Genomic DNA, 27133 nt, shown 5'->3' on the forward strand with positions numbered 1-27133 from the left:
CTCAAACAAACTAGTTATTGTCACAGTGTTTTGATGGAGACCACCATGTGTCACACACTGGAAATAATGGAAAGACGATGCCTGCCAAGTTTTGATTGACCATTACTGCCAGTGATGTATGTTCCCGTCACAAATCAGACAATTAAATCAATATTCAAAAGCTGGATGGGAGTCGAGCAGGGAGCTGATGGCTTGGTTGAGTGCACAAGCTGCTGGGTCAGATAATTCAGCAGCATTTTGTACATTTCAGTGCATGGTAAAACTAGGCTAAAGCACATAATATAGTCCCCTTTAAGTGTACATATTGGATATGTGCATACTATGTTGAAGTGCATTGCAGTTCACCGGTCCAAAATAATGTTTTTTTGCACAAGGTTATTGAATGCTCTGATTTAGTACATGCATTCACAACAGTCTCAGGCCATTGTATTTATTAGGAGTTGATTGTAGCTTACATGCTTAGTGACAAAACCCCTTCCCTGGCGCCCTTTTCATTCGTAACAACTTTTTCACTAGTTTATCCATATCACCTATTTATACCAGAATATCCTCACATTTATATTTCTGCTTTAAAGCTGAATTCACAACCCCACAGAGTTAAAAGTAACTCCCTCCCAACCTGCTTAACTTCACATTTCCAAAGTCTGTTTAATATTCTAGAACTGTTTTGTTCAGCAGCAGTCGTTAATGCCTGAACTTCAAAGGCAGATTTCTCATTAGGTGATTGGTGGAAATCCTTGTCAATCATTCCATGTTATAAGAGACAAAGAAAAAACGTCTCCAAAATGACAGGCTCAACTCTGGTCATCTTTCATGATACTTCGGAGAAAACTCGTATGTGTTGTGCACCTCCCCAAAAATAGAAGGGAAAAAAACGCACTATCAAAGCCGGGAAAAAAAAGTGTGCATAGTCTATATCCTAGGATAGAATTTAGGCTACTCTGAAAAAAGCTCTTTCTATTGTGGGTTGAGTATAGTATTGCATTGGTAAAGAGTAGCCTAGTAAGTCTGGGGGAAAGTTAAAGTTGCTTCTTTGAGGATGATATTGTCGACGTACTGTAGGTACTCTTAAGAGTATTTGAGTGTTACTTTCTGATCTTGACACGCCCCAGAACCCTCCCTCCACTTCATCCCTTGTCCCTCCCCCCATGGTCATTAATCGCAAAGTATTTACCCCGCTTGGGAACTTTTCTTTCAATTTGTCTTTTCTCCTGCTCCTCGACAGGGGAAAAAAGTTGTCCATTGAGTGGCTCAAGCTGTCAAGCGCATGCGTGTTTCCATAGTGAATGATTTACTGACGCTTAACAGGAATGAATAGATCAAAGGTAGTCGCATGACAGACGATCAATCAGGCATCAAATCAAGGATGGCAATCCCCGAGTGTAACGCAGAGACTTAAACTACGCGCCAGCGACTAGTTTTTCATGGGTACTTAAAGCCGAAGATATGCTACTAGATCAAACACACGTCCAATTGCATTAGGTATATTATGTGTGTAAAACTTCAATAGGCCTATGGGTTTTGACAACCTATATGTGAATATGAACCCGTGCCAAAAATTAAGAGGAAAGTATTCGAATTAGGCTTAAATACTTTTCTGGACCAAAAAATATATGTTTATCTCCTTTTGAGTGTAGCTAAATATGTATAACATAGTAAGCTATATTTATGTTTCGAATGTGTGTCTACTTAGGGCTATTTGAAATAAGGATGGGAAAATGCGTCCTTGAGAGTATTTTATGGGAGGGAATTGGGGAAATAGACTTGTAGTTGTACTTACCTACGGACCGCCTTGGCGCTTGCTGCTTTCTCCTCGGCATGCTGCTGGTAGACTTTCCGCTTGACTTTCATGCAGAGACCAAAATAAAAGACGACCTAAGAGGAAACCAGTTTGACGAAACCAAATAAAATAACGTAGTTTTGTCCTTCTCTTCAATAGAATCTGAATAGAAATTGATTCCCGTTCTTTTGAGTGGCAAAGGAAATCTAAACGTCAGTGAAAGTATTATTTAAAAAAAACATCTTTCAGCGAATGTTTGTCAAATGTGAAGAAACAAATAGCCTGTCTCTCAACAAAATGATGTTTCTCTGGAAATGTTGAGTTGAAAACAGTTTTTATAAGACCTCTGTTTTAGGTTTCAGTCTAGCAGTGGAGAACATGGACAGCCGCCAAAAGCTTCTTCAGTCCACGGAGCTTCCATTAAAAAACAAGGATTCCAACCCCGGGAACGACACTTTATAACAGATTTTCGCGTTGAAAGTAAAAGTCTTTCAATGTATCAAACTTCCACGGCGATGGACAACGTTCCAAACTGTATTTCCGCACAGGTGCTGTTCCGTGGTTCAATCTCTGCAAGTAGACACAACATGGGATAGAAGGAGATTGTCATTAGAGGGTTATGTCAATCAGTCCGTGTCAGTCATATCTCCACCGCATTACAGATCAAATGGCTATGCCGCCAATCCGTCTCCTCGCGCAAACTAAACACCCACAGCTAGGCTCGGATAGCCTATTCCGACGAAGCTCACAAAAACGATGCCCTTTCGGCTTTCATGTGGACAGTTGATGTATTACCGCTCCAAAGACTTTTCATAAACAAACGAAACGCCAACAGCGACTCCATGAACCGATACGAATGTGGATTTATTGCTTATTTTTTTAAACTCCACATAGTGAAGCTGGAGTCTCGTCTCCGCAGTGAGAAATATGTACCGGGGATGCGCGACTGATCAGACAGGCTCAACTGATAGACAGACACATCGAGTTGCCTTTCCTGCCTCTCTGTTACTCCACCCCTCTGGAAGCGTCACTCTGACAGTCAGAGCCCACCTGTCAATCTTTTTAATTGTTCTGTTGTTTTCCCCCAATTCTTTTCTATAACAGGATAATAAAACACCCCATGTCCAATGCAATGCTCTGGAGAAAAAAAATACTCTCCACGTCCATGTATTATGATAGTTGGTTTTCTCCAAATTCGTTTTGAGTGTATGAGGCTACACGTACTGCATGTTTTATGCCACTGTCCTCATGTTACATGGCCTGCAAAATGGAGAGAAATGATCAACACAAAAACACAGAAAAGAACACTGACGGGATATTCTGTATCTGTTCTGATATTCAATTCTCTTCTGAAATTCATTTTTTCATTAATTAACCTTTTAGACCATATATTAGATTGCAAAGCTTCTGTATCTTGAAAAAAAAATATATATATACAGGCAGCAGTTGGGAGGAGTTTTTTGTTGTTGTACCTCTTCATTGACACCTCGAAAAAGGGTACATTGGAAGTTGCAGATTGATTCGTTGCACCTTGCTAGGAATTGACTACTTTGCATGGGGAAGGGGAGGGGCACAGAGTGCAGAAGTCCACTGTAACTGAAACAGTGCACTGCTCTGCATCCCAGCGCATTTATTTTTTAAATCCATTTCATTCACTATGTTATTAACATGTCAATACAACAACTTATTCTGCCCGACTGCATTGAGGCAGAGTATTTATTTGGTCAGTAACTCAAATAGCCAAGCTGTTGAAAGTATTCTAAACCTAGGACATCAAGAGAACCCCAATTTACCGTGAAGTTGAGTTTTCTTCTATTTTTTAATGAGATGCTCTTTTATTTTGGCTACTCTGTGGGTACATGTGTTACCTAAAGCACGTTTGATGTTGCTAAGTAGGCTAGTTTATAACTTCGGTAGCATTGAAGCTGTGTTACGTTGCTCAGCGGTAGATACGCACCGTTCCACCTACCACCCCATGCATCAGATATTTTGGAGATTTTCCATCACCACCATGGCTGCCGCTTCTTGCTAATGCACCAACTCAAGCCACATTCTCGGGCGCACGACTGCATTTTTGCGAGACGGATTAATTTCCCAACGCCCAGGCGGCCGGCAGACGAACCTTGTTTAACTGACCCTGGTGAGTTCTCGGAATTTGCACCATATGTTAACCTCTCTTATCAGTTCATGCCACTCCGCACTTCATTTTTTAAAATGTTAGATATTTTTCTCAAGTCAAAAGGTAACAGATGATGAACCAATAGACTATCGTTAGGATTTTACACACTCAAATAAATCCTTACCTCTCAGTGCGCGCGACATACTTGAGGCATTGCCAGCATGCTATCAAATTTATCATCTATGCAGAATGGTTGTCGGAGGGGGCTAATAATGTGGCAATATTTCCAAGTACCGCCCCAACATCTGCCTATCTATCCATTCCTCCATCTACCTCGACATGCCTGTCGCGATTGATGTTTCTTACGTCACTAATCTTCAATCAGAAAGTGCATCGTGGAAGTAGAGTTGGCAAGGACAGGCGAGGGTTTTATGCACTTAATGGACAGAGCACTCTGTGTTACAGGAGCTTCTTCATAGGGAATAGGCCTACAGCGTTTTTAACGGTTATAAGACTTCTCTAGCTGCGTTTACAATTGTAAGTGTTCAGTTTGAACATTGGAATTTAATTGGTCTTGAAAGGTTTTGTCTCATGTAATTTCATATTCTTAAACTACATTATTTTCCACAGATATTGCTATTATTATTAATATTGTTGGTATTATTATTAGTGTCATTATTATTATTATAATTATTATTATTACAGTTAATTTAACATAGGATACCAATGCGATTTGTTGGCTAAGACTTATAACAAAACCAGAAAAACGTTTTGGTCAACTTTGTCCAAAAAAATGAATATATTTTTTGTGCAGATTGATACCTTATTGAATTCTATACAATATATCCAATGTTGATCTTTGAGAACTTTTATCCTGCCTTAGTTGTGCTCCCTTGTGCATCTTGTTTGGTCTTGTTGCTTTGATAATTTCTTTCTATAAGCCATTGCTGGCATCTTTGGTGTAATTTAGGTATAGACCAGTTAACATAATTTAGAAATTAGGCTATTAGAAATATTACAAAATAGTCATCCACAACTATGTAGAATAGAGTGTATTGCATGTATTGTAGGTCCTAAATTGTTGCCTGTTATTCACTATTGAATGCTCTAATGATTACAGAAAACCAGAACTAAATATTTTTCTCAAGGCAAACACCTGCTCAGGAGAACTTTACGACTACTTCATAAAGGTTCAAAGTGAATGAAAACACTTCTAGACCGTACTTTCCATCCCAGGCTCAATAAGGATGCAGTTAAACTTTAACTCAAAGGGATTGTCATTTGACATTCATGATTAACTTGCACACAATATTCCTGCTAAAGAATTTGTTTAATTCAGAGTTCATAGTGTTTTTGTCATCTAAAAAGCCCTGAGTGTAAATCATTTTCACTAGGCATTGTGTTGTATTCACAATAAGATGTAATGGGGAAAATAATTAGGTCATCCTCATGTATGTTTTTAACCTTTTGTATTTGCTAAATTAATTATTTTAGAGAAAATAAACACTTTCATAATATGCATGGTATTGAAAATGTGGTAAAATGTTTATGCGATAATGATCATATGGAATTAAATCTTACTTTGAGGGTATATTGTAGGCTTATACTTTAATTGAGGGTATATTGTAGGCCTACATTTGTTTCTTATAGAATCTAGATACACATATTATGTGTTATGTGATATTATCCAGATTTTTACACACCAAAGATCACATTATGCTGTTTGCTTTCTTATCTGCCCAAAGGAAGGCAGTCTCATGCAACTCACACATACACACATGCATGCACAGGCCTTCACATTGCAGACGAATGCAGGCTCGCAAACACATACACTGGCCTGCAAACACACACCTACGCACACAAACATACACACACACACACACACACACACACACACACATAAACTCACACACATGTGGTGATATCAGTGTGTGGTGGCCCCATTACAGTTACATTGTAACTATAATTGTTGCTGAATGTCCCCGATGACTCAACGCAAGCCATATCACATAGGGTTAAACTGGAAAACAAGATGGTGGTTTCTCTGCACGTCCCCCGTGCACATGCATAACCTCTCGTAATGTGTAAGTCAATGTTAACAGCAGAGTATTTTCTGTAGTGTCCACCACTATTCACAATTTGCTGGTCTTTTATGTATTTGTTTATTGCCCGTGTGAATGCATGTACATATTGGGTATACCTTATTTTAGGTATTTAAGACGCTTACAATGAAGATTCCACAATACCATAGTGCCAAGGCCCAAGAAATCTACAGGACACAAAAAAAAGCAGAATTTGAAGCCAGCATTTGTAATAACTTTGAATAGAACTTAAAGCAGCCATCCTGACAATACTTTACACCACACAATTCATGCTATCACGAACATTGGAGAGTAACTGAGTTTTTTTTTTAAAGAACAGTGTGATCATAAGAGAGACATGGCTGAATGCAGAGTCGGACGGCACCATGGTATGACAGGAGTGAGAGCATGGCTACCATTGTCAGTAACAACACAGAGCGTAAACCGGGAGGCCAGACCATAACTCGCTGGGCATTGGGTCCACGTCCACACTCCCTGGAATTTTCTGGAAATTGTGTTGCAGTTCCCTAGAAGTGGGTGTCTGAGGAAAAGTATGGCATATCCTGTGACAAGATTGAAGGGAAAATGGGGAGATTTTTGTTTAGATTTGAAGTTCCAGGTGCTAGCGCATTTGAAACATTTTTTTTCCCTTCTTTCTCTTTTTTTCTTCTCTCTCTCTCTCCTTCCTTACAGCCAGTCATAATGAATCAGTGCATTATGGTCCAAAAAGCTTCCAAGCTACACAATCCTAGGACGCCATCACACATGTCCACACACATGTATGTCAAGATCTTACACATTCGCAAACAATAACATGGCATAGTCTCACCCCCCCCCCCTCTGCGCATATCAAGTACCTTTTCAAACTGACACAATGACAACACGATGACGAGTCACCCTCGTTTTGTGTCACCGTCGTCTCCCTTTTTTTTAATCTACGTTGAAAAACACTCCCCTCAGTACATGTGAACATGTTCGTGTAGTTGGCATGTACTGTATATTTGCACACATTATGTTCTTCTTTCTTGTTCTTTCTTTTTATTTTAGATTGGTTGACATGAACACGCACAGATTGTATGGATGGTGTACAGTGATACCAGTGAGAATGGAACTACTATTTCACCCCTGCTTCTAAATACTACATTGGCTGAAGGCCCAGTGCTAGAAGGTGAGGGAACATTCCAAAAGTAGTGTACTGTTTACGTATACAAACAACCTCATCCCAAACATTTATGTGATATGCAGTATACACAAAATGTACCTGTATATAGACAAAACATTTTTACCCTTTTATTGATGAAGTAAGTATAAGATATTTAGCTAGAGATAGATTACTCTCTACCCAAACTTTACTGCCCCTTAATGTAAGCCTGAAATGGGTGGCAACAATGGAATATCCAAAAGCTAAAAGTAACGAAAGTTAGAAATTACTTTTATAGGCCAACAATTGGAGAAAATATGTTACATACATTAGCTGATGACACTTGATTAACGCATTTAGTTTTTCCATTTTATCTTCCAATATAATAATTATTAAACGTAAAGTTTGGATACAAAGTGCTATGCCTACATGCATTTTTTATTAAGTACTAAAAATGTTTTAAATCAAAGCTTCAGATAAAATGTTTGATGCCTCTTTTGACCTGCTATCACACAACCTCATCAGTCACACTAAGAAATATTTAATCAGACAAATACAGTTGAATGCAAACATGCTGTTGGCACAATAAAGAGAAAGACCTTTAACTGCCTGGTTCTATGTGTAGCATTATCACTATTACTATCACCATTATCATTGTTTGAGGCACCACCTCAAGCAAACTGAGACCCTCCAGCCGTAACACACCAATGCAAAGGTTACTGATGGAATAATAGAATCAAGGGTTTTTAGTGTGGGGGATGAATTCCATGTCGCTTCAACTCCATAATATAATTGTACATGCCATTCGAATGTTATGATGCTCATAACGTTGCAATTCACTGTAACTTGTCCTAATTACAGACTGACTCATTGGTACTATTCATCCATAGCTATACTCTTGATTCACCATTGAGACCATTGTTACATTGATTACTTACTGACTCAATCAGTAATCAAATGGTATAAGTGCTACTTACAATTGAAGCACTATTAACTACGTATAATGTTATGGTGAAATGACTTTGTGCCTGAGGAAGAACTCTAAGCTTGTCAGCTCAAGATTGCAGTTCTTCCACATGCACAAAGTCTTTTCACCATAACATACTTCTACTAAACTTTGAATAAAATATAGCCATTCACTTATTAAGTTTCTTTTTGCGCTCATTGTCAGTCAAGTAACAAGACACTTCTAATCGGAGAGATTTGTGGCTCACGATAAACCTCCTCTATATGGTACATAATCTTCAATCAATGATGGGTCAAATGAAATCCCATGCATCCATTGACAGCATGAATATAAGCATATATGATTAAAAAACAATAAAGAAGTGGGGTTTACTTTGACACAAGGTATATCTCCCCATCTATCAGATAAGGACGTATAATTAAAATGTCACCTAGCCTAGAAGAACAAGAGCTTTGATAGAGCTTTATACCCGCAACTCAATTACTTCTGTAGTTTTTCACCAAATGTTGATGAAGAAACGTATCTGAAGTAGAGACGCGAGAGATGACACACTATGCCGTAATTTTGACAACGCAATTAAAGGTTCATAATCTCTGCCGGGGTCTTTTGATTACCCCAATTTGGACGCCCCAAGATGATGAAACGTCCCATGGACGTTATTTGAGGATGACAGATGCACAGCAAGTTCATTATGAGCCATACTACTATGTAGCTAAATTAAAATGGTGTTGAGCATGCTATGGATATGTGGACATGTACAGTATAAGATCTACAGATATCGATTCACTCATGATTAAATTGCTCTGCTATAGATTTGATTGGGGGACCCCAACCTCGCAGATAAAACATTTAGGTGACCCCCCTCTTGATGGCGGAGAGAAAAATCTACATTTTAAAGTACATTTCCTGCAATTCTACAAAGTTTGCCATTGGATGTAGAGAAAGTATTGCAGTTCAACAGCAAGTGTTCTGCAATTCTACACATATGTTACCCGATTCAGGAATCTAGGTGTATGCCGCAATTCACGACTTCACAGGAAAGCCGTTTGAACATAAAACATATTTGTTTTTTACCCAAATGCGGTTTTTGGCAGAAATGCCTTCTTGAACATGTGAACTTTCATGTGCCTTAATAACAAACGTGTATGTTATCTGTAAATACAAATACATTTGTTAAATTATGAGCCTTGTTGGTTGAGCCACAGAAAAAGTTAGCAACCTTCCCACTAGCCATGATTGGCTGAGATAATGAGTGGGCTGGAGATGACGAGGGAGGAGTTCAGCTTGGTCTGCCATAGAATCTCATCAGTCTGTTGGTAATCCTGTCGAACGTTGCTTTAAAAAAAATGGTATTGTGTAGTGGAGCTGCATAAGTGTGTCTCACCACTTTCTGGAGGATCAAGTTTTGAAATCAGTGGAATTAGAGTATGATAGCTAAAGTCTTTGGATTACATCTTCAAACTAAGGGCAATGGTGGCATTGCATTCCTGACACGGAGACGCATTCATGCACGATGATGTATACAGGTAAGATAGCCTAGTGTTAGCTAGTTACATTTTCAGATATTACTCGTTTTCTCATTTTGACAGAAAGTGGTTTCAAGCTAAAGTGTACTGTTAGCTAGCTAGCTAACATTAACTGGCTGGCTCCCTAGCTGATGTTATCATTCGTTTCCCAGAGCCGTTTGCTGTTCTAGTTAGCTAACATTATTATGGTTGGTTAGCTCACAGCACTGTGGCATTGTTGGCACTGTTCATTGTTGTTTATCTAGCTAACATAACGTTAGCTGGCTGGCTCGTTAGCAAACATTATGTGACGTGTGTGAAATTACACTTTACCTAGCTAGGTACATTGTTTACCTAGCTAGCTATATGTCTTAAGCTAAAGTGTATTGTTAGCTACCTAGCTAACGTTAGCTGACTGGCTCCCTAGCTGATGTTATTATTCATTTCCCAGAGGCGTGTGTTGTTCTAGTTAGAGCCTAGTGTTAGCTAGCTAACATCGAACATGGTTGATTAACATGGTTTAACTAACTAATGTTGGCTGGCTGGCTCGTTAGCTAACGTTACTTGATGTGTGTACAACACCCAATGAATATGGCCAGTGTCAGTAAATGTCTGCAAACAAGCGTAATGAAATTGTTGCCAGCAGAGCTGGTCAGGCTGTTTTCATGCTATTCAGAGCGTCAAGTGTGTGCTTCCAGAGGGAAATGAGATGGGTGGGGCTAAAGCGAGGCTGAATGGGTGTAGACAAAGAAGAGCTCTTCTCTAGATACCAAAACCTTCAAAAGGCAATTTTCTCAAAAGTGAGTTTACAAGCTAATCAACTTTCAAAGCAGAATTAATTTCCCATTGTTCCTCAAATGCAGTGTATGATATACCATTTTGTAGCTCTGAATCTCTACTTTTATCTAATGTAAAAAAACACTATTTCAAATTTTGCTACATAAGTCCGAATCCAGGGGGTGAGTCACATATTGCCATGGTGCATATTTTTATTGTTGTTGCAATATTATAACTCATTTCATTCTACTCATTTTGCTATGGGGTGGAGAGAAAGACTTGCAGTAACAAAATCAATGGGGGCCACCTGGAGGTCACAGCCCCTGGCCACGTGCCCTTAGTGCCCAGGTCGGTAATTCAGCCATGATTACTACAATTTTAAATAGCTGGGTAGACTAACTTACCATTCTAAAAAAAATGAATGACTGTCAGTGACTGAAATAGCAAGAGGAAAACTGCTGGTGGACAAGCAAATTTCAGGATATTGCAACTTGTCTATTCTACTATTCTAATGCTCAACAGTAAGTTGAGACCCCGACTGAGTTTTATTTATTTTTATGGCCAGGGGCCCAAGGTGATTGCCTATGTCACTTATGCCCAGGGTCGGCCCTGACTATAGCTATGCTATTACAATTGAATTGATCTAAAAAATAATGACTCTTATTAAAGAACTTTAGATGATTGACTAAGATCATTAAAAACAATATCGCTCGCTGTTAAGATGTAAAGGTTAGACTGTGAAGCCTAATTGTTTGAAGGTAAAAATTCACACAGAGAGAACACAAACAAAATCATGTCTCTGGTGATTGCTTGTGCGTCTTCAAATCGTTGGGCTGATTAAATTGATGTGTTGGTAAGTAATAATTACACCACAATAGAAAAACATTTACTGTGTCATTATTCCATGTCAACTTCCAACATTTGAATGTTTGCCATGTTTTATGCTATAGTCCTATTTACAGTTTGCATTGAGCTTTGTTGTAGGCCTACTTTATTTTCATTGTTGTTGTCCTTTTTTCCCTAACAATTTTTCTACTTTGTTTAACTTAATCATTGCTTGAAAGAAAGTTCTCTGCAATTCTACACATTTTGCCATGGTGCGGAAAGAAAATGTTGCAATTTCATAACTCATTTCATGCAATTCTACTTGTTTTGCCATGGGGCCGAGAGAAAGAGTTGCAGTTTAAAAGCAAATTTACTGCAATTCTACACATTTTGCCATGGGGGGGTAGCCTTGTGGTTAGAGCGTTGGACTAGTAACCGGAAGATTGCAAGTTCAAATCCCCAAGCTGACGAAGGTACAAATCTGTCATTCTGCCCCTGAACAGGCAGTTAACCCACTGTTCCTAGGCCATCATTGAAAATAAGAATTTGTTCTTAACTGATCTTGCCTAGTTAAATAAAGGTCAAATAAATGTTAATTTGATATCTGAGTGAGTTACTAACTAAATCAATCCACCTGGAGGTCGGGGCTCCTAGGCATGTGCTCTTCGTGTCCAGTCGGTAATTTGGCCATGATTACTACAAGTATAGATAGCTGGGTAATTGAACCCTAATTGAGTGATTGTCAGTGATTGACATAACAAGTGGAAAACTGCTGTTGCACAAGCACATTTTGAAATTGCACCTTGTGTATTCTATTCTTTACGATTCTTTACGATTCTTTACGATTCTCCGGGATCCGGGGGAGAGGCGGCCCGAAAACTACTTGAATTACGTCAAGACTCCAGTAGTGTGGGAGACTACGATGTAGACCTTTGCACGTTAGCCGCCGAGAGTGCCTGGAATCCAGAGTCCCTATTTGATACCTTCCTTCACAGGTTATCAGAGGTGATAAAATATGAGCTAGCTGCTCGGGAGTTACTGGTGGACATCGATTCCCTCATCGCCCTCAGCATTAGGATTGATGGACGTCTCGGGGAACGCAGGAGTGAGAGGAGGTCTGGCCTAGGTCACATTCGTCTTTCTGCTGCGGTTCGCTCATATCCGAAGGAATCCGGATGACCCCGAAGGCTGTTTTTCCGAGAGGATCCGAGGCCACCCAAGCTCCCTCTAGAATCATCGACGATGGGTGAGTCGGATTCACCAGAACCTATGCAACTGGGAAGAGCTAGATTATTGCCTAGGGCACGTTCACACAGGCGAAGCTCCAATAGTTGTCTGTATTGTAGTGCTGTAGGGCATTACATAGCCACCTGCCCAGTGAAGAGACCTGAATCCATAGTTGGTACAAGTACACTTGTGAGCCTGACTGGAACCCTCTAATTTCCATTACCCCGCTTACCTCAGGATAGGATAAGTAATCCCTCTCACCCCCCCCCCTTTAAGATTTAGATGCACTATTGTAAAGTGACTGTTCCACTCGATGTCATAAGTTGAATGCACCAATTTGTAAGTCGCTCTGGATAAGAGCGTCTGCTAAATGACTTAAATGTAAATGTAAATGTAATTACCCAAACTGCTTTTTATGGGATCTTGATGTGGGGAGACCAGTCTAAGTCTCTCCAGGTGCTCATTGACTCTGGGGCAGATGAAAGTTTCATGGACGCTACCCTGGTATCAGAACTAAGTATCCCTACTCAACTCCTCTCCGTTCCCATGGATGCCAGGGCAGTGGACGGCCGCTCCATTGGAAGAGTCACGTACAACACAGTTCCCAGTAATATGCGGGTATCTGGAAACCACAGTGAGTCAATACAGCTTCTCCTCATTGAGTTACCCCACATCTTTATTGTTTTGGGATTTCCTTAGCTCCAGAAGCACAACCCCGATATTGACTGGACCACGGGTTCAATCCTGGGTTGAAGCCCGTTCTGCCATTCACATTACCTGAAGGCGGCGCAGCCTTCCCTGGAACGTCTGCCTCCAGGGTTGCGTACGACCTCGAATCTCTCTGCTGTTCCCGCAGAGTACCATGACCGCCTGGAGGTTTTCAGCAAGGCTCATGCTACCTCCCTTCCTCCACATCGTCCTTATGATTGTGCTATTGACCAACTCCTAGGCACCACACCACCTCGAGGCCGGATATATTCCCTGTCTGGTATGAGTGGCAGATGGCTTTCAACACTGCCTGTCGACACTATGAGTACCTGGTTATGCCGTTTGAACTCACCAACTCGCCCGCTGTCTTCCAGGCCCCGGTCAACGATGTGCTCCGGGACATGTAAATAATTTTGTTTTTGTCTACCTCGACGACATCCTGTTTTTTTCTTGTTCTGCCCAGGAACACATTCTCCATGTTCGACAGATCCTTCAGTGCCTCCTGGAAAATTAGTTGTTTGTAAGAGCTGAGAAGTGCAAGTTCCACCGCTCCACTATCTAATTTCTGGGATACATCATCGATGAAGGGAATGTTCAGATGGATCCTGATCTGCTGGGTTTGGCAGATGCCAGGAGAATGCTACCTGCCTAATGCATAGTGCCAACTGTAAAGTTGGTGGAGGAATAATGGTCTGGGTTTGTTTTTCATGGTTCAGGCCCCTTAGTTCCAGTGAAGGTGTTACGAATCCCTTTGGCCCGGCAGTCTAGGGGGGATGGTATCGAGACCCGTATTATAACTCATGCAAAGTGCAATAGTGACAAAGTAATGGTGAGAATGAAAATAACCACAGACAACTAATATGACTGTCAAACACTTATTTGAAAACACACGGTAACGAGGGGGCAGGAAAAGGGGCTGAGCTGGACCCAAGGAAAGAAACAAATATCCCAAAATACCCCTAAGTGTAACGTTCATCTTCTTCCTCTGAGGAGGAGTAGGAGAGATCGGACCAATGCACAGCGTGGTAAGTGTCCATAATGCTACTTTATTTACATGAACACCAGAAAACAAAATAACGAGAGAATGAAACGAAACAGTCCTGAACGGTGAATACAAAAAACACTGAACAGAGAATAATCACCCACGAAACACAACTGGGAAAAGGAACATAGACAACCCACCCAACTCACTCCCTGACCATACTAAAACAAAGACATAACAAAAGAACTAAGGTCAGAACGTGACAGTACCCCCCCCCCTCAAAGGTGCAGACTCTGGCCGCAAAACCTCAACCTATATGGGAGGGTCTGGGTGGGTGTCTGTCCGCGGTGGTGGCTCTGGCGCAGGACGTGGACCCCACTCCACCATAGTCTTTGTCCGCCTCCTAACCTGCCTCCTTAGAGCGGCGACCCTTGCCGCCGACCTCGGACTGGGGACCCTAGCCGCGGGTCCTGAGTGGACGGGAGATTCCGGCAGCACCGGGCAGGCGGGAGACTCCGGCAGCTCCGGAGTGAAGGGCACCGCAGTAACGAACGGCTCTGGCAGCTCCTGACTGACAGGTGGCTCTGGCAGCTCCTGACTGATGGGAGACTCTGGTAGCACTGGACAGGTCGGAGCACCTGTAGGGAGGAGACGGAGAGACTGCCTGGTGCGGGGGGCTGCCACCGGAGGCCTGGTGTGTGGAGGAGGCACCGGATAGACTGGACCGTGGAGGCGCACTGGAGGTCTCGAGCACCGAGCCTGCTCAACCCTACCTGGCTGGATGCTCCCCGTAGCCAGGCCAGTGCGGTGAGGTGGAATCGACCGCACTGGGCTGTGCTGGCGAACCGGGGACACCATGCGCAGGGCTGGTGCCATGTACCCCGGCCCGAGGAGACGCACTGGAGACCAGATGCGCTGAGCCGGCTTCATGGCACCTGGCTCAATGCCCACTCTAGCCCGTCCGATATGAGGTGTTGCTATGTAACACACCAGGCTATGCTTGCGCACCGAGGACACTGTGCGCCTCACAGCATAACACGGTGCCTGCCCGGTCCACCTCTCTCCACGGTAAGCACAGGGAGTTGGCGCAGGTCTCCTACCTGACTTAGCCACACTCCCCATGTGCCACCCCCAATAAATCTTGGGGGCTGCCTCTCGTCCCAGCCGCGCTGCCGCACTGCCTCCTCATACCACCGCCTCTCGGCTTTCACTGCCTGCAGCTCTGCCTTGGGGCGGGGATATTCTCCCAGCTGTACCCAGGGTCCCTTGCCATCCAAGATCTCCTCCCATGTCCAGGAGTCTGGAGATCGCTGCTGTTGCCCGTTACCACGCTGCTTGGTCCTTTGGTGGTGGGTGATTCTGTAACGCTCGTCTTCTTCCTCTGAGGAGTAGGAGAGATCGGACCAATGCGCAGCGTAGTAAGTGTCCATAATGATACTTTATTTACATGAACACCAGAAAACAAAATAACGAGAGAATGATACGAAACAGTCCTGAACGGTGAATACAAAAAACACTGGACAGAGAATAATCACCCACGAAACACAACTGGGAAAAGGCTACCTAAATATGATTCTCAATCAGAGACAACTAACGACACCTGCCTCGGATTGAGAACCATACCAGGTCAAACACAAAACACAACATAGAAAAAATAACATAGACAACCCACCTAACTCATGCCCTGACCATACTAAAACAAAGACATAACAAAACAAATCAAATCAAATGTTATTTGTCACATACACATGGTTAGCAGATGTTAATGCGAGTGTAGCGAAATGCTTGTGCTTCTAGTTCCGACAATGCAGTGATAACCAACAAGTAATCTAACTAACAATTCCAAAACTACTGTCTTATACACAGTGTAAGGGGATAAAGAATATGTACATAAGGATAAATGAATGAGTGATGGTACAGAGCAGCATACAGTAGATGGTATCGAGTACAGTATATACATATGAGATGAGTATGTAGACAAAGTAAACAAAGTGGCATAGTTAAAGTGGCTAGTGATACATGTATTACATAAGGATGCAGTCGATGATGTAGAGTACAGTATATACGTATGCATATGAGATTAATAATGTAGGGTAAGTAACATTATATAAGGTAGCATTGTTTAAAGTGGCTAGTGATATATTTACATCATTTCCCATCAATTCCCATTATTAAAGTGGCTGGAGTTGGGTCAGTGTCAATGACAGTGTGTTGGCAGCAGCCACTCAATGTTAGTGGTGGCTGTTTAACAGTCTGATGGCCTTGAGATAGAAGCTGTTTTTCAGTCTCTCGGTCCCAGCTTTGATGCACCTGTACTGACCTCGCCTTCTGGATGATAGCGGGGTGAACAGGCAGTGGTTCGGGTGGTTGATGTCCTTGATGATCTTTATGGCCTTCCTGTAACATTGGGTGGTGTAGGTGTCCTGGAGGGCAGGTAGTTTGCCCCCGGTGATGCGTTGTGCAGACCTCACTACCCTCTGGAGAGCCTTACGGTTGAGGGCGGACCAGTTGCCGTACCAGGCGGTGATACAGCCCGCCAGGATGCTCTCGATTGTGCATCTGTAGAAGTTTGTGAGTGCTTTTGGTGACAAGCCAAATTTCTTCAGCCTCCTGAGGTTGAAGAGGCGCTGCTGCGCCTTCTTCACGACGCTGTCAGAGTGAGTGGACCAATTCAGTTTGTCTGTGATGTGTATGCCGAGGAACTTAAAACTTGCTACCCTCTCCACTACTGTTCCATCGATGTGGATAGGGGGGGTGTTCCCTCTGCTGTTTCCTGAAGTCCACAATCATCTCCTTAGTTTTGTTGACGTTGAGTGTGAGGTTATTTTCCTGACACCACACTCCGAGGGCCCTCACCTCCTCTCTGTAGGCCGTCTCGTCGTTGTTGGTAATCAAGCCTACCACTGTTGTGTCGTCCGCAAACTTGATGATTGACCCTGCCACATGCCTCTTGTGTCTGAGCCGTTGAATTGAGATTCCACTTTGTCTCTGTACTGACACTTAGCTTGTTTAATAGCCTTGCGGAGGGAATAGCTGCACTGTTTGTATTTGGTCATGTTGCCAGACACCTTGCCCTGATTAAAAGCAGTGGTTCGCGCTTTCAGTTTCACGCGAATGCTGCCATCAATCCACGGTTTCTGGTTAGGGAATGTTTTTATCGTTGCTATGGGAACGACATCTTCGACACACGTTCTAATGAACTCGCACACCGAATCAGCGTATTCGTCAATATTTTTATCTGACACAATAGGAACTAAGGTCAGAACATGACACTAAGCGAGACTAGCCTACTACTATACAGCTAACTAACTAACCAAAACTACAGTGGGTGGTCCACCCAAATCATAACGCCACAGCATACAATAGAATTCTAGACGATTCTGTGCCTCCAACTTTGTGGCAACAGTTTGAGGAAGGCCCTTTCCTGTTTCAGCATGACAATGCACAAAGCGAGGTCCATGCAGAAATGTTTTGTCGAGATCGGTGTGGAAGAACTTGACAGGCCTGCACAGAGCCCTGACCTCAACCCTATCGAACAGCTTTGAGATAAATTGGAACGTAGACTGCGAGCCAGATCTCATCGCCCAACATCAGTGTCCAACCTCACTAATACTCTTGAGGCTGAATGGAAGCAAGTCCCCGCAGCAATGTTCCGAAATCTAGTGGAAATCCTTCCCAGAAGAGTGGAGGCTGTTATAGCAGCAAAGGGGGGGACCAATTCCATATTAATGCCCATGATTTTGGAATGAGATGTTTGAGGAGCAGGTGTTCACATACTTTTGACCATGTAGTTTGTCTTAAAGCATAATTGAGAAATAATTATTTGAAGTTGGAATATTTGTGACATTTCGGCCTTAACCAGTCTTCATTTAAGACTATAATGTTTAATCTGTAGGTGCTGCAAAGCAAACATTGGTGTTATACAAAGCCTTAACGATTGCCCTGTAATATGAGTAGTATTTTGATTTAAGTTCAAATAACCTGACATTAATTTATGCATATTGATAATATAAACATGAATATTGAACATTACATTTTTTGATTTACCTATTTTTTTTATATACAGTATCTTGTTGAACATAATACACTCTACAACCATATCAAAGTGGTATGTCTGCAACTTAGAGTTATAACCAATTGGTTTGCATTACCAACGAAGTGAATGTGAAAATGGATTCAAAATGGTTGCACTCTGGCTGTTGATTTGCAGGGTGTGTAATAATACAAGTAAAAGGAGGGCTGTGACTCGTTAAATCACTGATCATCCACTATATTGACCAGATACTCTAGTGACCACTCTAACAATGAATAGATGTTGTTTAAAAAAATGGAAGGCAGTAGGGAGGCAAGATCAGGTGGGACCCTTGTAGCCAGTGAGAGGATAGATACTTGTGTGACCGACAGGCACAATGGTTTCCACTAGTTACCACAGCCACAAAGTAAACATTCATGAAAATAAATAGCTTTTTTGTCTTCATTTTAGGTTAGGGTTAGGCATAAGGTTAGCAGAGTGGTTCGGGTGAGGTTTAAAATATAATTTTAAGAAGAACATTTTTGGAAATAGGTTGGATGCATGACTTTGTGGCTGGGGTAACTAGTGACGACCAGGCACAACTCCAAAATAAAGTGTTTTTTTTCTCAAAATTGCAGGGATGTCACGTGTTGTACTTATATCGGTACACTCGTAACAACCTAATCATTACGAAACTTCTATTCGATCAATTAATCCACACGTAGCAAATAAACCACAAAACATTTTTTTATAACCAAATACAAAATTCTCATTGACCTTCATGGTGAGTGGAAAAAAATGAAAAAATGCCACCTGCTGGAGAACACCCATTTTGGGCCCAGTTTTCCCTCACTTCGCCTCTTCCTCTCTGGTTACAGTGTCTACTATGCAAATGTCTCTATATAAAATGGGTCATAACTTTAAAACTACCAGAGATCCCACTCTGGATCTTTGATATGCCCGTAGAGTAAATTATGTTCTAGTTTTGTGAGGAATCGCCCCATTCGAAAAATGTACTACTTGTACATTATTTTTCCTGAATGTATTGTTTCATTGTGGATTTGTAGAGGGTGTGAAAGTAGCTAGCACATTGACTTTAGCATATTTGCAATTATTCTGATTAAACGGATTTTGATAAAAATACACTATCACACTGAAGAACCTATACACAGACTACTTGCTGTGTATACAGATGTAAGATCCTAATTTGAGCCATTTTGTTACAACAGTAAAATAATCATGCAGCAACAGGAAATATTAATTATTATGTGGATTTGTTGTGGGGGGTTTATTTTCCATTAGGAAAAAAAAAGAGGGGCCCCTTCTGCACATAGGGGGGGGCTGTGTATTGAGGCCCCTCTTTTAGTCACTGTGTATTGGGGCCCCTCAATAGTCAGAGGGGGTCTATATACAGAGGAGGCCCCCGATACACAGAGATGGCCCCCAATACACAGAGAGGGCCCCCGAAACCCAAAGAGGGCCGAGGGGGCCCCTGATACGCAGAGGGGGCCCCAATACCCAGAGGGGGCCTATATGCAGAGGAGACCCCTGATACCCAGAGAGGGCCTCAAATACCCAGAGGGGGCCCCTGATAAGCAGAGGGGGCCTATATGCAGAGGGGGCCCGGATACCCAGTAAGGGCTCCAAATACACAGAGGGGGCCTATACGCAGAGTGGGCCCCAAATATGCGGAGGGGGCCCGGATACCAAGAGAAGGCTCCAAATACCCTGAGGCGGCCTCAAATATCCATAGGGTGCCCCCGATACTCAGAGATGGCCCCCGATACGCAGAAGGGGTCTATATGCAGAGAAGGCCCCCAATACCTAGAGAGGGCTCCAAATACCCAGAAGGGCCTATATGCAGTGGAGGTCCCCGATACCCAGAGAGGGCCTCACATACCCAGAGGGGGTACCCAGAGGTAAGAAGGAGTCTTTATGGCTGGGGCATGAGTCACCTATACTAATGTGGGCCACTTCCTAAACACATACTCTCACTCACTCACTTAAACAGTTGTGTCTCAGGACAGACCAGGGCTCTGGAACAACCTTCAGAAAACCTTTATAGCACTGCTGTATTAAGTGACAGATTTCACTTTTCAAAATACCAGCCATTGACATGCATACCCTTTTGAAGAACCCTTTTGGGTTCCATCTAAATCTCTTTTCACAGAAGATTCTACATGGAACCCAAAAGCATTGTTTGTACCTAGAACCAAAAATGGTTCCACCTTTAACCAAAAGGGTTCTCTTATGGGGAGAGCCGAATAACCCTTTTGGAACCCTTTTTTCCTAAGAGTTTCCTCTCCTCCTCTGATCCTTTTGTTGTTTTTGACACAAGCACTCCACTGCCAATTAGCCTTTTTTTGCCCGTTAATTAGAAAAGTCAAGCAGTGAAATGTTTGTCTTTGTCAGCTCAGCTAGACAGTACTACATTTTCTCAAACAGACAAAACAGCACTGCATCAGTAATATTGACTGTCTCTTGGCATAGTGCAAACGTTATTTTTTTTCATTGCTAATTAGTTTGTAAAGGACATTTATATTGTAATGACAGCATTTACGGCAATTTAAAAGCACATATATCATTTATTTTGCAGGTCTGGTGTTGAGAAACTAAGAACTGCCCATCCCAACATTAAAAAGTGAGCTTGCACTTCTTGCGTAGTCGTTTCCAGTATGATTCGCCAAACTTTTTACGTCTCCACTAAAACAACCATGCAACATGCCCCGTGGACCACATATCAGAACTCAGGATAAGATGCAGGCAGTTCGAATCACAGAAGTTTATTTACAAAACAGGGGGCAGGCAAACGGCAGGTCAAGGGGCAGGTCGGTAATCCAGGGCAGAGTCCGTAAAGTGCAGAACGGCAGGCGGGCTCAGGGTCAGGGAAGTACTGAGAAAACAGGGGTCTGGAAAAACACGCTGGTAGGCTTGAAGAGACAAGACGAACTGGTAACAGACAAACAGAAAACCCAGGTTTTTAATGCACAGGGATCCCAACACCCGACCATCCACGAGGGACAGCACAAGAGCCTATTACCAGAGAGGCTTGCGACGAGCTAGGGTGTTTGGGATGGGATGGAGGATTGGTTTAAACTGCGAGCTATGCTTCTGAGAATCGCGGGTTCAAAACCAGTTCTAAGCACTCGTTTTTTTTCTGTTTCAAGCCTCCTAACCTTATCCACTCAGAATGAATGCCGAAAGTTAACCCTAATGCCTACACTTAACCAAAATCTCCTAATGTATTCCTAAACTTACCTGTCAAGGTTAGTTTCAGTTTCACTTTTGCTCGGTTTGATTGACAGCTAACAAACAAAAAATATGCCATAATAATAACCACAACACTGCTGTAATCTACCAACTACAGCACAGATGGGTCCACATGCAATAAATGAAAGGGCTAGCCATGCCATATCTCTGTTGCTAGTTATAGCGAGGTGTATATTTGGAGATTGAACATGCCAGTAACATTGAATGGTCAGTCTTATAAGAATGAATCTGACTGCAGTTGATAATCTTGATAATGTAAATGTAATTTCTTTGGGATTTGGTTGAGCAATTATGTATTGCTACTATTGATGTTCCAAATTGACAACTCTCAACAGATGATTGTCTTTTATGTAACTAAAATGTCTGTATTCTATATTGGTCGTCCCATGTAGTTTGAGGAACGTTTTCATGAAGGGGAACCGCTTAATTAGGTCCTCTGTACCTCCCTAGTCATATTGAGGGATGGACCTCACAACGTTCATTAATGATAATCAGCAGGAGTGATCGCATGGCCACAAACCCAGTCTCTGAGGACCTGGCACTTGAAAAGAAGCCTTAAATCACAGAGGGGTTCTTAATTGCAAAAATATACCAGCCACCTCACTAACAAGTTAATTGGGAAAACCTTTAAAAGGTTCCTCAAGGCCGATTCTCAAGGAGTTGTTGGAGATCCTCTTTCATTTCAAACCGTTTACTTCATCTTTTGTCATTGTGTTTTACAGTCGCAGTTTAGGGTAAAATGTAGTTTGTAGTGGATAAGAACTCTTACCCCAAACAGTATTTTAGAGGGGGAAAGCTGGGGCCTATTAAGCAGGGCAGAGCATTCACAATGTTGTACATATGTTGCTCTCTTCTGAACAGGCCCCAGTACCACAGACCTATGGAGGATACCAGCCTGCTGTGAAGCTTGAGCCTGAGGGTGTCTTAAAATGAGCACCTTACTGTTCTAATGGGCTCCACGGACATTTCCTTTGAAGCTGTTGTTGGTATTTTGGGTGTTATTGTGAAGTCTTTGCGCTACATTACAACTTGTAGGCCTGCTCAAGAGCGACAGTCATATTTTTGAAGGGACACTGATGACTTGTGATTCATTGAATGTAACTAAATACAGTACCTGAAAAGCACTGACATATCCTGAAACTATTATTGGCCGAACCCCTGGTGGTAGCCTATGCATTATAACATCTTCAAGTTTCTGAATCATACTAGATTTATAACCTACAAAATCAATCGGTCTCTCATTGCTAAAATGTCTCTCTCGCTCTTTCTCTTTTGCTTTGGTACAGGTCAAATGAGGAAGTAATTTTTCCGTGCTCTCACATGCCCCTGCCAGACACACACACACGCACACACCTGACCTAATTGCTCAATCTTACCAAACTAATTAATCACAGTAGTCTAATCACAGTGACAAGGTTAGGTGGGTGACATTCTCCAAAATCTCCCCCTTTTCCCCTTAAATCCCTTTTGCGTTGACTATCCAACGCACACACACACACACTAATAATGTGTTGTGAATATCTGGGTATAATCTGAAGTAAATAAGGACTTTAGACCACTTACAATACTCTCAACAGGGTCCCTCATGGTTTCTCTCTGTCCCTCAAGGGGTCACTTTTATCAGAAATCATTGAAAACATATCTACAGATTTTCGGCTCTTAATCGACTATGGGGTTTAACAGTATTGCACTTCTCATGTAGCCTACTTTTGGCCAGCTAATAGCCTAACCACTGATTATGGACTAAACGGTCAAATTATTTTGCTGTGATAATAGAGGTAAAATTAAGATCCTACATATATACGCATATGACTGTGCCCTACCTGTTTTTGAAAGTTAGTAAAGTGACCCCACAGAGGTGAGACTTGGCATACTATGTGTGTGTGTGCATGAATGTGTGTGTGTGGCGGGAGGGGGGGGTTATGGGCGTGGTCAGACTGCTCCATTAATCAAAAAGAATGACACCACGTCGTCCCCGATAGGACGGCTTCACGAGCATAAGGGAGGAGGATGGGGAGGGGCAGCCAACTTTATTAATCAAGCACTCTGATTAATTGTTATGAAGTGTCACCCATAAATTTCTCCTTTGGATTTAATAATCCTTGAGGAAGACTTAACAATCTCCGCCGCGATTTTGAGTTTTATTGAGGGCTGTGTGAGGAGAGGGAGAGGGAGGCTGCGGTGACACAAATAGCTTCTCAGTGGACCGTTCTTCTCAGCTTGACAGTTATGAAATACAATTATCAGTGAGATCTGCTTAAGAATTCATCAGTGGCGCCTCTGTCTTTCCAAGGAGAGTGAAGGTGGGAAAACTACTCCATACAAAGGAAGTCTTAACTGATAAGACATAAAGATATCTCATTCTCCCCACCCCCCACAGTCCTTAAACTATCATTTCAATATCTTTAAGGTTTTTTGTCTCTGGGCTTGTAAAGTTGCATATATATATTTGAATGGATTCCCGTGCATTTTATTAAAGCAAAAATCATTCGGTAATCAGGGAAGATGGTGAATGGCATGTCGAATGCAAATCACCAGGATGGGCATCTTTCTTCTGCTTTCCATTAAGGTCAATAATAGTTGTTAATCTTGCCGGGCAAGGGAAATATACTGTCATCTAATCGTGCAATGCTCTGTCAGGTCTCGTGGTGACAAAATCATGAAACGCAAGTGCTTTCAATCAATTGCCATTTTGAGAAAAAAAAATGTAATGACGTAGGTTGACTGTATGCAATTATCATTCCGTTCATATTATTATACAGTATCGTTGTGTTTGGTATGCATACTTTGAGTACATATATTTCAGGCCCGAAGAACAAGAGCTGACACTCATTGATGAGTTACTGAGCAATATATTCAGATAAGCACCACTGATCATTCTGATTGGTTGTTATGAGCCGAGGACCTGCACATATAATGGTAATCCTTAAATATGAATTTTGAGCGCCGTGAGAATAAAGTTGCTCCAAGCATTCCGTCTCTCACAGTTGAAGTGTTCCTATGATTTTTTTAAATGACTCTACATGCTTTGTAAGTAGGAAAACCTGCAAAATCTGCAATGTATCTATATATCATAGCCTTAGCCTAGCTAAATCAAGTAACATCATATAGGCTAAGCCATCTTAAACAGCAATAGTCCTACACCAGTCCTGTTTGGCTCCATATCTATATATCTCCCCACTGCAATCTATACATCATAGCCTTCGCCTAGCTAAATCAAAAAACATATCGCCCATCTTAGTCGTACCTCAACACACACACACACACACACACACACACACACACACACACACACACACACACACACACACACACACACACACACACACACACACACACACACACACACACACACACACACACACACACACACACACACACACTACCCCCTCCCCCTGTCTTGTCTGCCCCAGTGGTCAAGGACACCCATATCAGCAGGCGTCAAGGGAGGCCCCATCCATCAGAGTGGAGTATGGGTAATGGAAGCACCCCATGACAATGATCATCAGCACCGCAAACAATGGTCCATAAACATCCTCTGACAAGTGGTCAACACAGAGGAGGGAGGGAGTATGTGTGTTTTATAGAGAGAGAGAATGTATGTGTTTGTGTGTGTATGTGAGAGAGAGAGCAAGAGTGTGTTGCTGTGTGTTTGAGAGAGAGTGAGTAGAGAGTAGCCAAGCAGAGACTGAGAGAAAGGGAAATAAATATTGAGGTAGACAGCCAGACAGTTGGATAGGGAGGGGGATGAATTAATTCCTAATCGACATACTTACAGAACTGGGAAATCGCCACAACATCGAATCACACAACGAAACAACACGCTTTCTCTCAAAGCTCTCTGTCCTGTTCTCTTTGTTTCGTGTATTATTCAGGAGCATCCAGGACCTCACTCTTACTTCTCAAAAAATAAGAGTTCCAGTTTGAGGACGTTGTTCGCCCATCAGCAAATGATGCCCAATTAGGGGAAAGCTGAGTATTTCAAAGTAAGAAGGAAGTTTTTATTCGCCGAGTAGAGCTGTTGTTATTTCCCAGTCACATTTTTTGTCAGGTGTTTTCTACCCCCCCCCCCCCTTTCTACCCCCATCAATTTAATTAGCCAACATTTGTCTCGGCTTTCCCCTGCTCTCTGTTTATCCAAAACATCAGGAGTGACACTGGCCAATTAGTACAGTGAAATTGTTTATCCCTCCGCTGCGCCCTGCGCTGGAATATTTTCTCTTAACACAAGGGAAGGAGGGGGTGTTGGCTACAAAAAATAAAATAATACAATTAAACACAGGGAGTTGTCATTTTGTATTTTTTTCCTCAACTGAGTACAAGCTTGACTGTGGATGCTTTACATTGTGTTGAACGTTGATGAGCAAGTTACCTTTCATTTTGATTCTGTATGTTGCAAACTGCCAAAATTGACCATAGGTTTGCTTGTTTTATGGCCATATATAGGAATCCTAGAAAGAAATTCAACAGAGGATTCAATAATTGGCTTGGGTGTGCTACGAATGATTTTCTGCAATACAAATAAATGATAAGGTTTCAGAATTCATTTTTTGTCCTTTTTGTGTTCATTTCTTCTCATACAGTTCTATCTTAAGGCAAAGTTAAGGCAAAGCGTCAAATTAAGACAGCCATTAAGAATGTCTTCAAAACGCCTTTGGATGCTGTTGTTAAGCGCAGATGACATCTTCGGGAATTTTGCTTGTGGCTACATGATTGATGTGCTGAATTCCGTTTTGATGCTTTGAAGGCTGGAGGTTTTTGAAGTACATGATTGTGAAGTGCCAGCATATGCTTAGCGAGATAAGTCCTTTGACACGCAGACATCACAGCGAGGGAATCTATCGGAGTTGCTTCCTCGAGTGTCCACGCCGAGTGCTTTTCAAGAACGTTTACGTGACTGTCAAGGCCAAGTGCCATTTCTAAAACGGATACATACACACACACACACACACACACATGCACATCTTGTTCACAGACAGAAAGCGAGACAGGCGGAGACAGCTGTCATATAAAAACGAACACAAACACATGTATAAAAAAATTGTTCAATTGAAAAAGATCTGAAAAGAAAGTACTGACAGGGCCGCTCCATTCAACCAATCAATTAATCAATCAAAGCTGGTTGCTAGACTTTCTAAAGATAATCCCTATTCTGCTACATTAACACATTTTAGATTGATTTAATCAATTTAACAATGTTTACTGTGATCAAATGAAACTTACTTCACTAGTTATGTTTCAAGCATATTCCCTGTTGCAATTGAAGTACTGTATCTTGTTTTTGTCCATACAGGCATTATGACTGAACAAGGCCCAACTCTGCTTGGCTCTCTGACTTGAATGGAAACAATACAGCAACTTAGAGAAAGAAGCAACAACTCTACGTGCAAGTTTGTCACTGTACTACCAACCCAGGATGTAAACCACTGTACACCACAACACACACACACTTCCAAAGCCATCTGATTGTGTTGTGTCTATGTCTTTTCTCCTCCGTGGTGGATAAGGGATGGGGAATGAAGGTGGGACTCTGGCCTGTGCTATGAGAATGGTCATGTGACATGACAAGGGCTAGACAACAAAAAAACATGACAGATCCAAAAAGAACAGGTATAAAGACATTGTAAACAATAGATATAGAATCTAATAATTCCAATTATATGGTTGTAACTTGCTCGGAACATCACATTCTCAATAAAACAATGTTAATAGTATGAAATAATTGAATAAATGTACTAT

At 42.0% G+C, this 27133-nt stretch overlaps 1 protein-coding gene and 1 long non-coding RNA gene across 2 annotated transcripts in view; one reads left to right on the top strand and one right to left on the bottom strand.

Annotated features, from left to right (window-relative positions):
* LOC124013227 (teashirt homolog 1-like) overlaps positions 1 to 2783 on the bottom strand; it is a 28642-nt gene extending 25859 nt beyond the window's left edge. The window contains 1 exon segment of the mRNA XM_046327479.1: positions 1781 to 2783. Coding sequence (XP_046183435.1) covers positions 1781 to 1820 — 40 coding nt within the window. The 5' untranslated portion in view covers positions 1821 to 2783.
* Positions 2784 to 3371: 588 nt separating this feature from the next.
* Positions 3372 to 27133, top strand: LOC124013441. The gene is made up of 3 exons (XR_006834868.1): positions 3372 to 3920; positions 7028 to 7148; positions 26688 to 27133. It is a non-coding gene; the product is annotated as an uncharacterized LOC124013441 (long non-coding RNA).

This window comes from Oncorhynchus gorbuscha, linkage group LG24, assembly GCF_021184085.1.
Source record: "Oncorhynchus gorbuscha isolate QuinsamMale2020 ecotype Even-year linkage group LG24, OgorEven_v1.0, whole genome shotgun sequence".
Taxonomy (NCBI): Eukaryota; Metazoa; Chordata; class Actinopteri; order Salmoniformes; family Salmonidae; genus Oncorhynchus; species Oncorhynchus gorbuscha.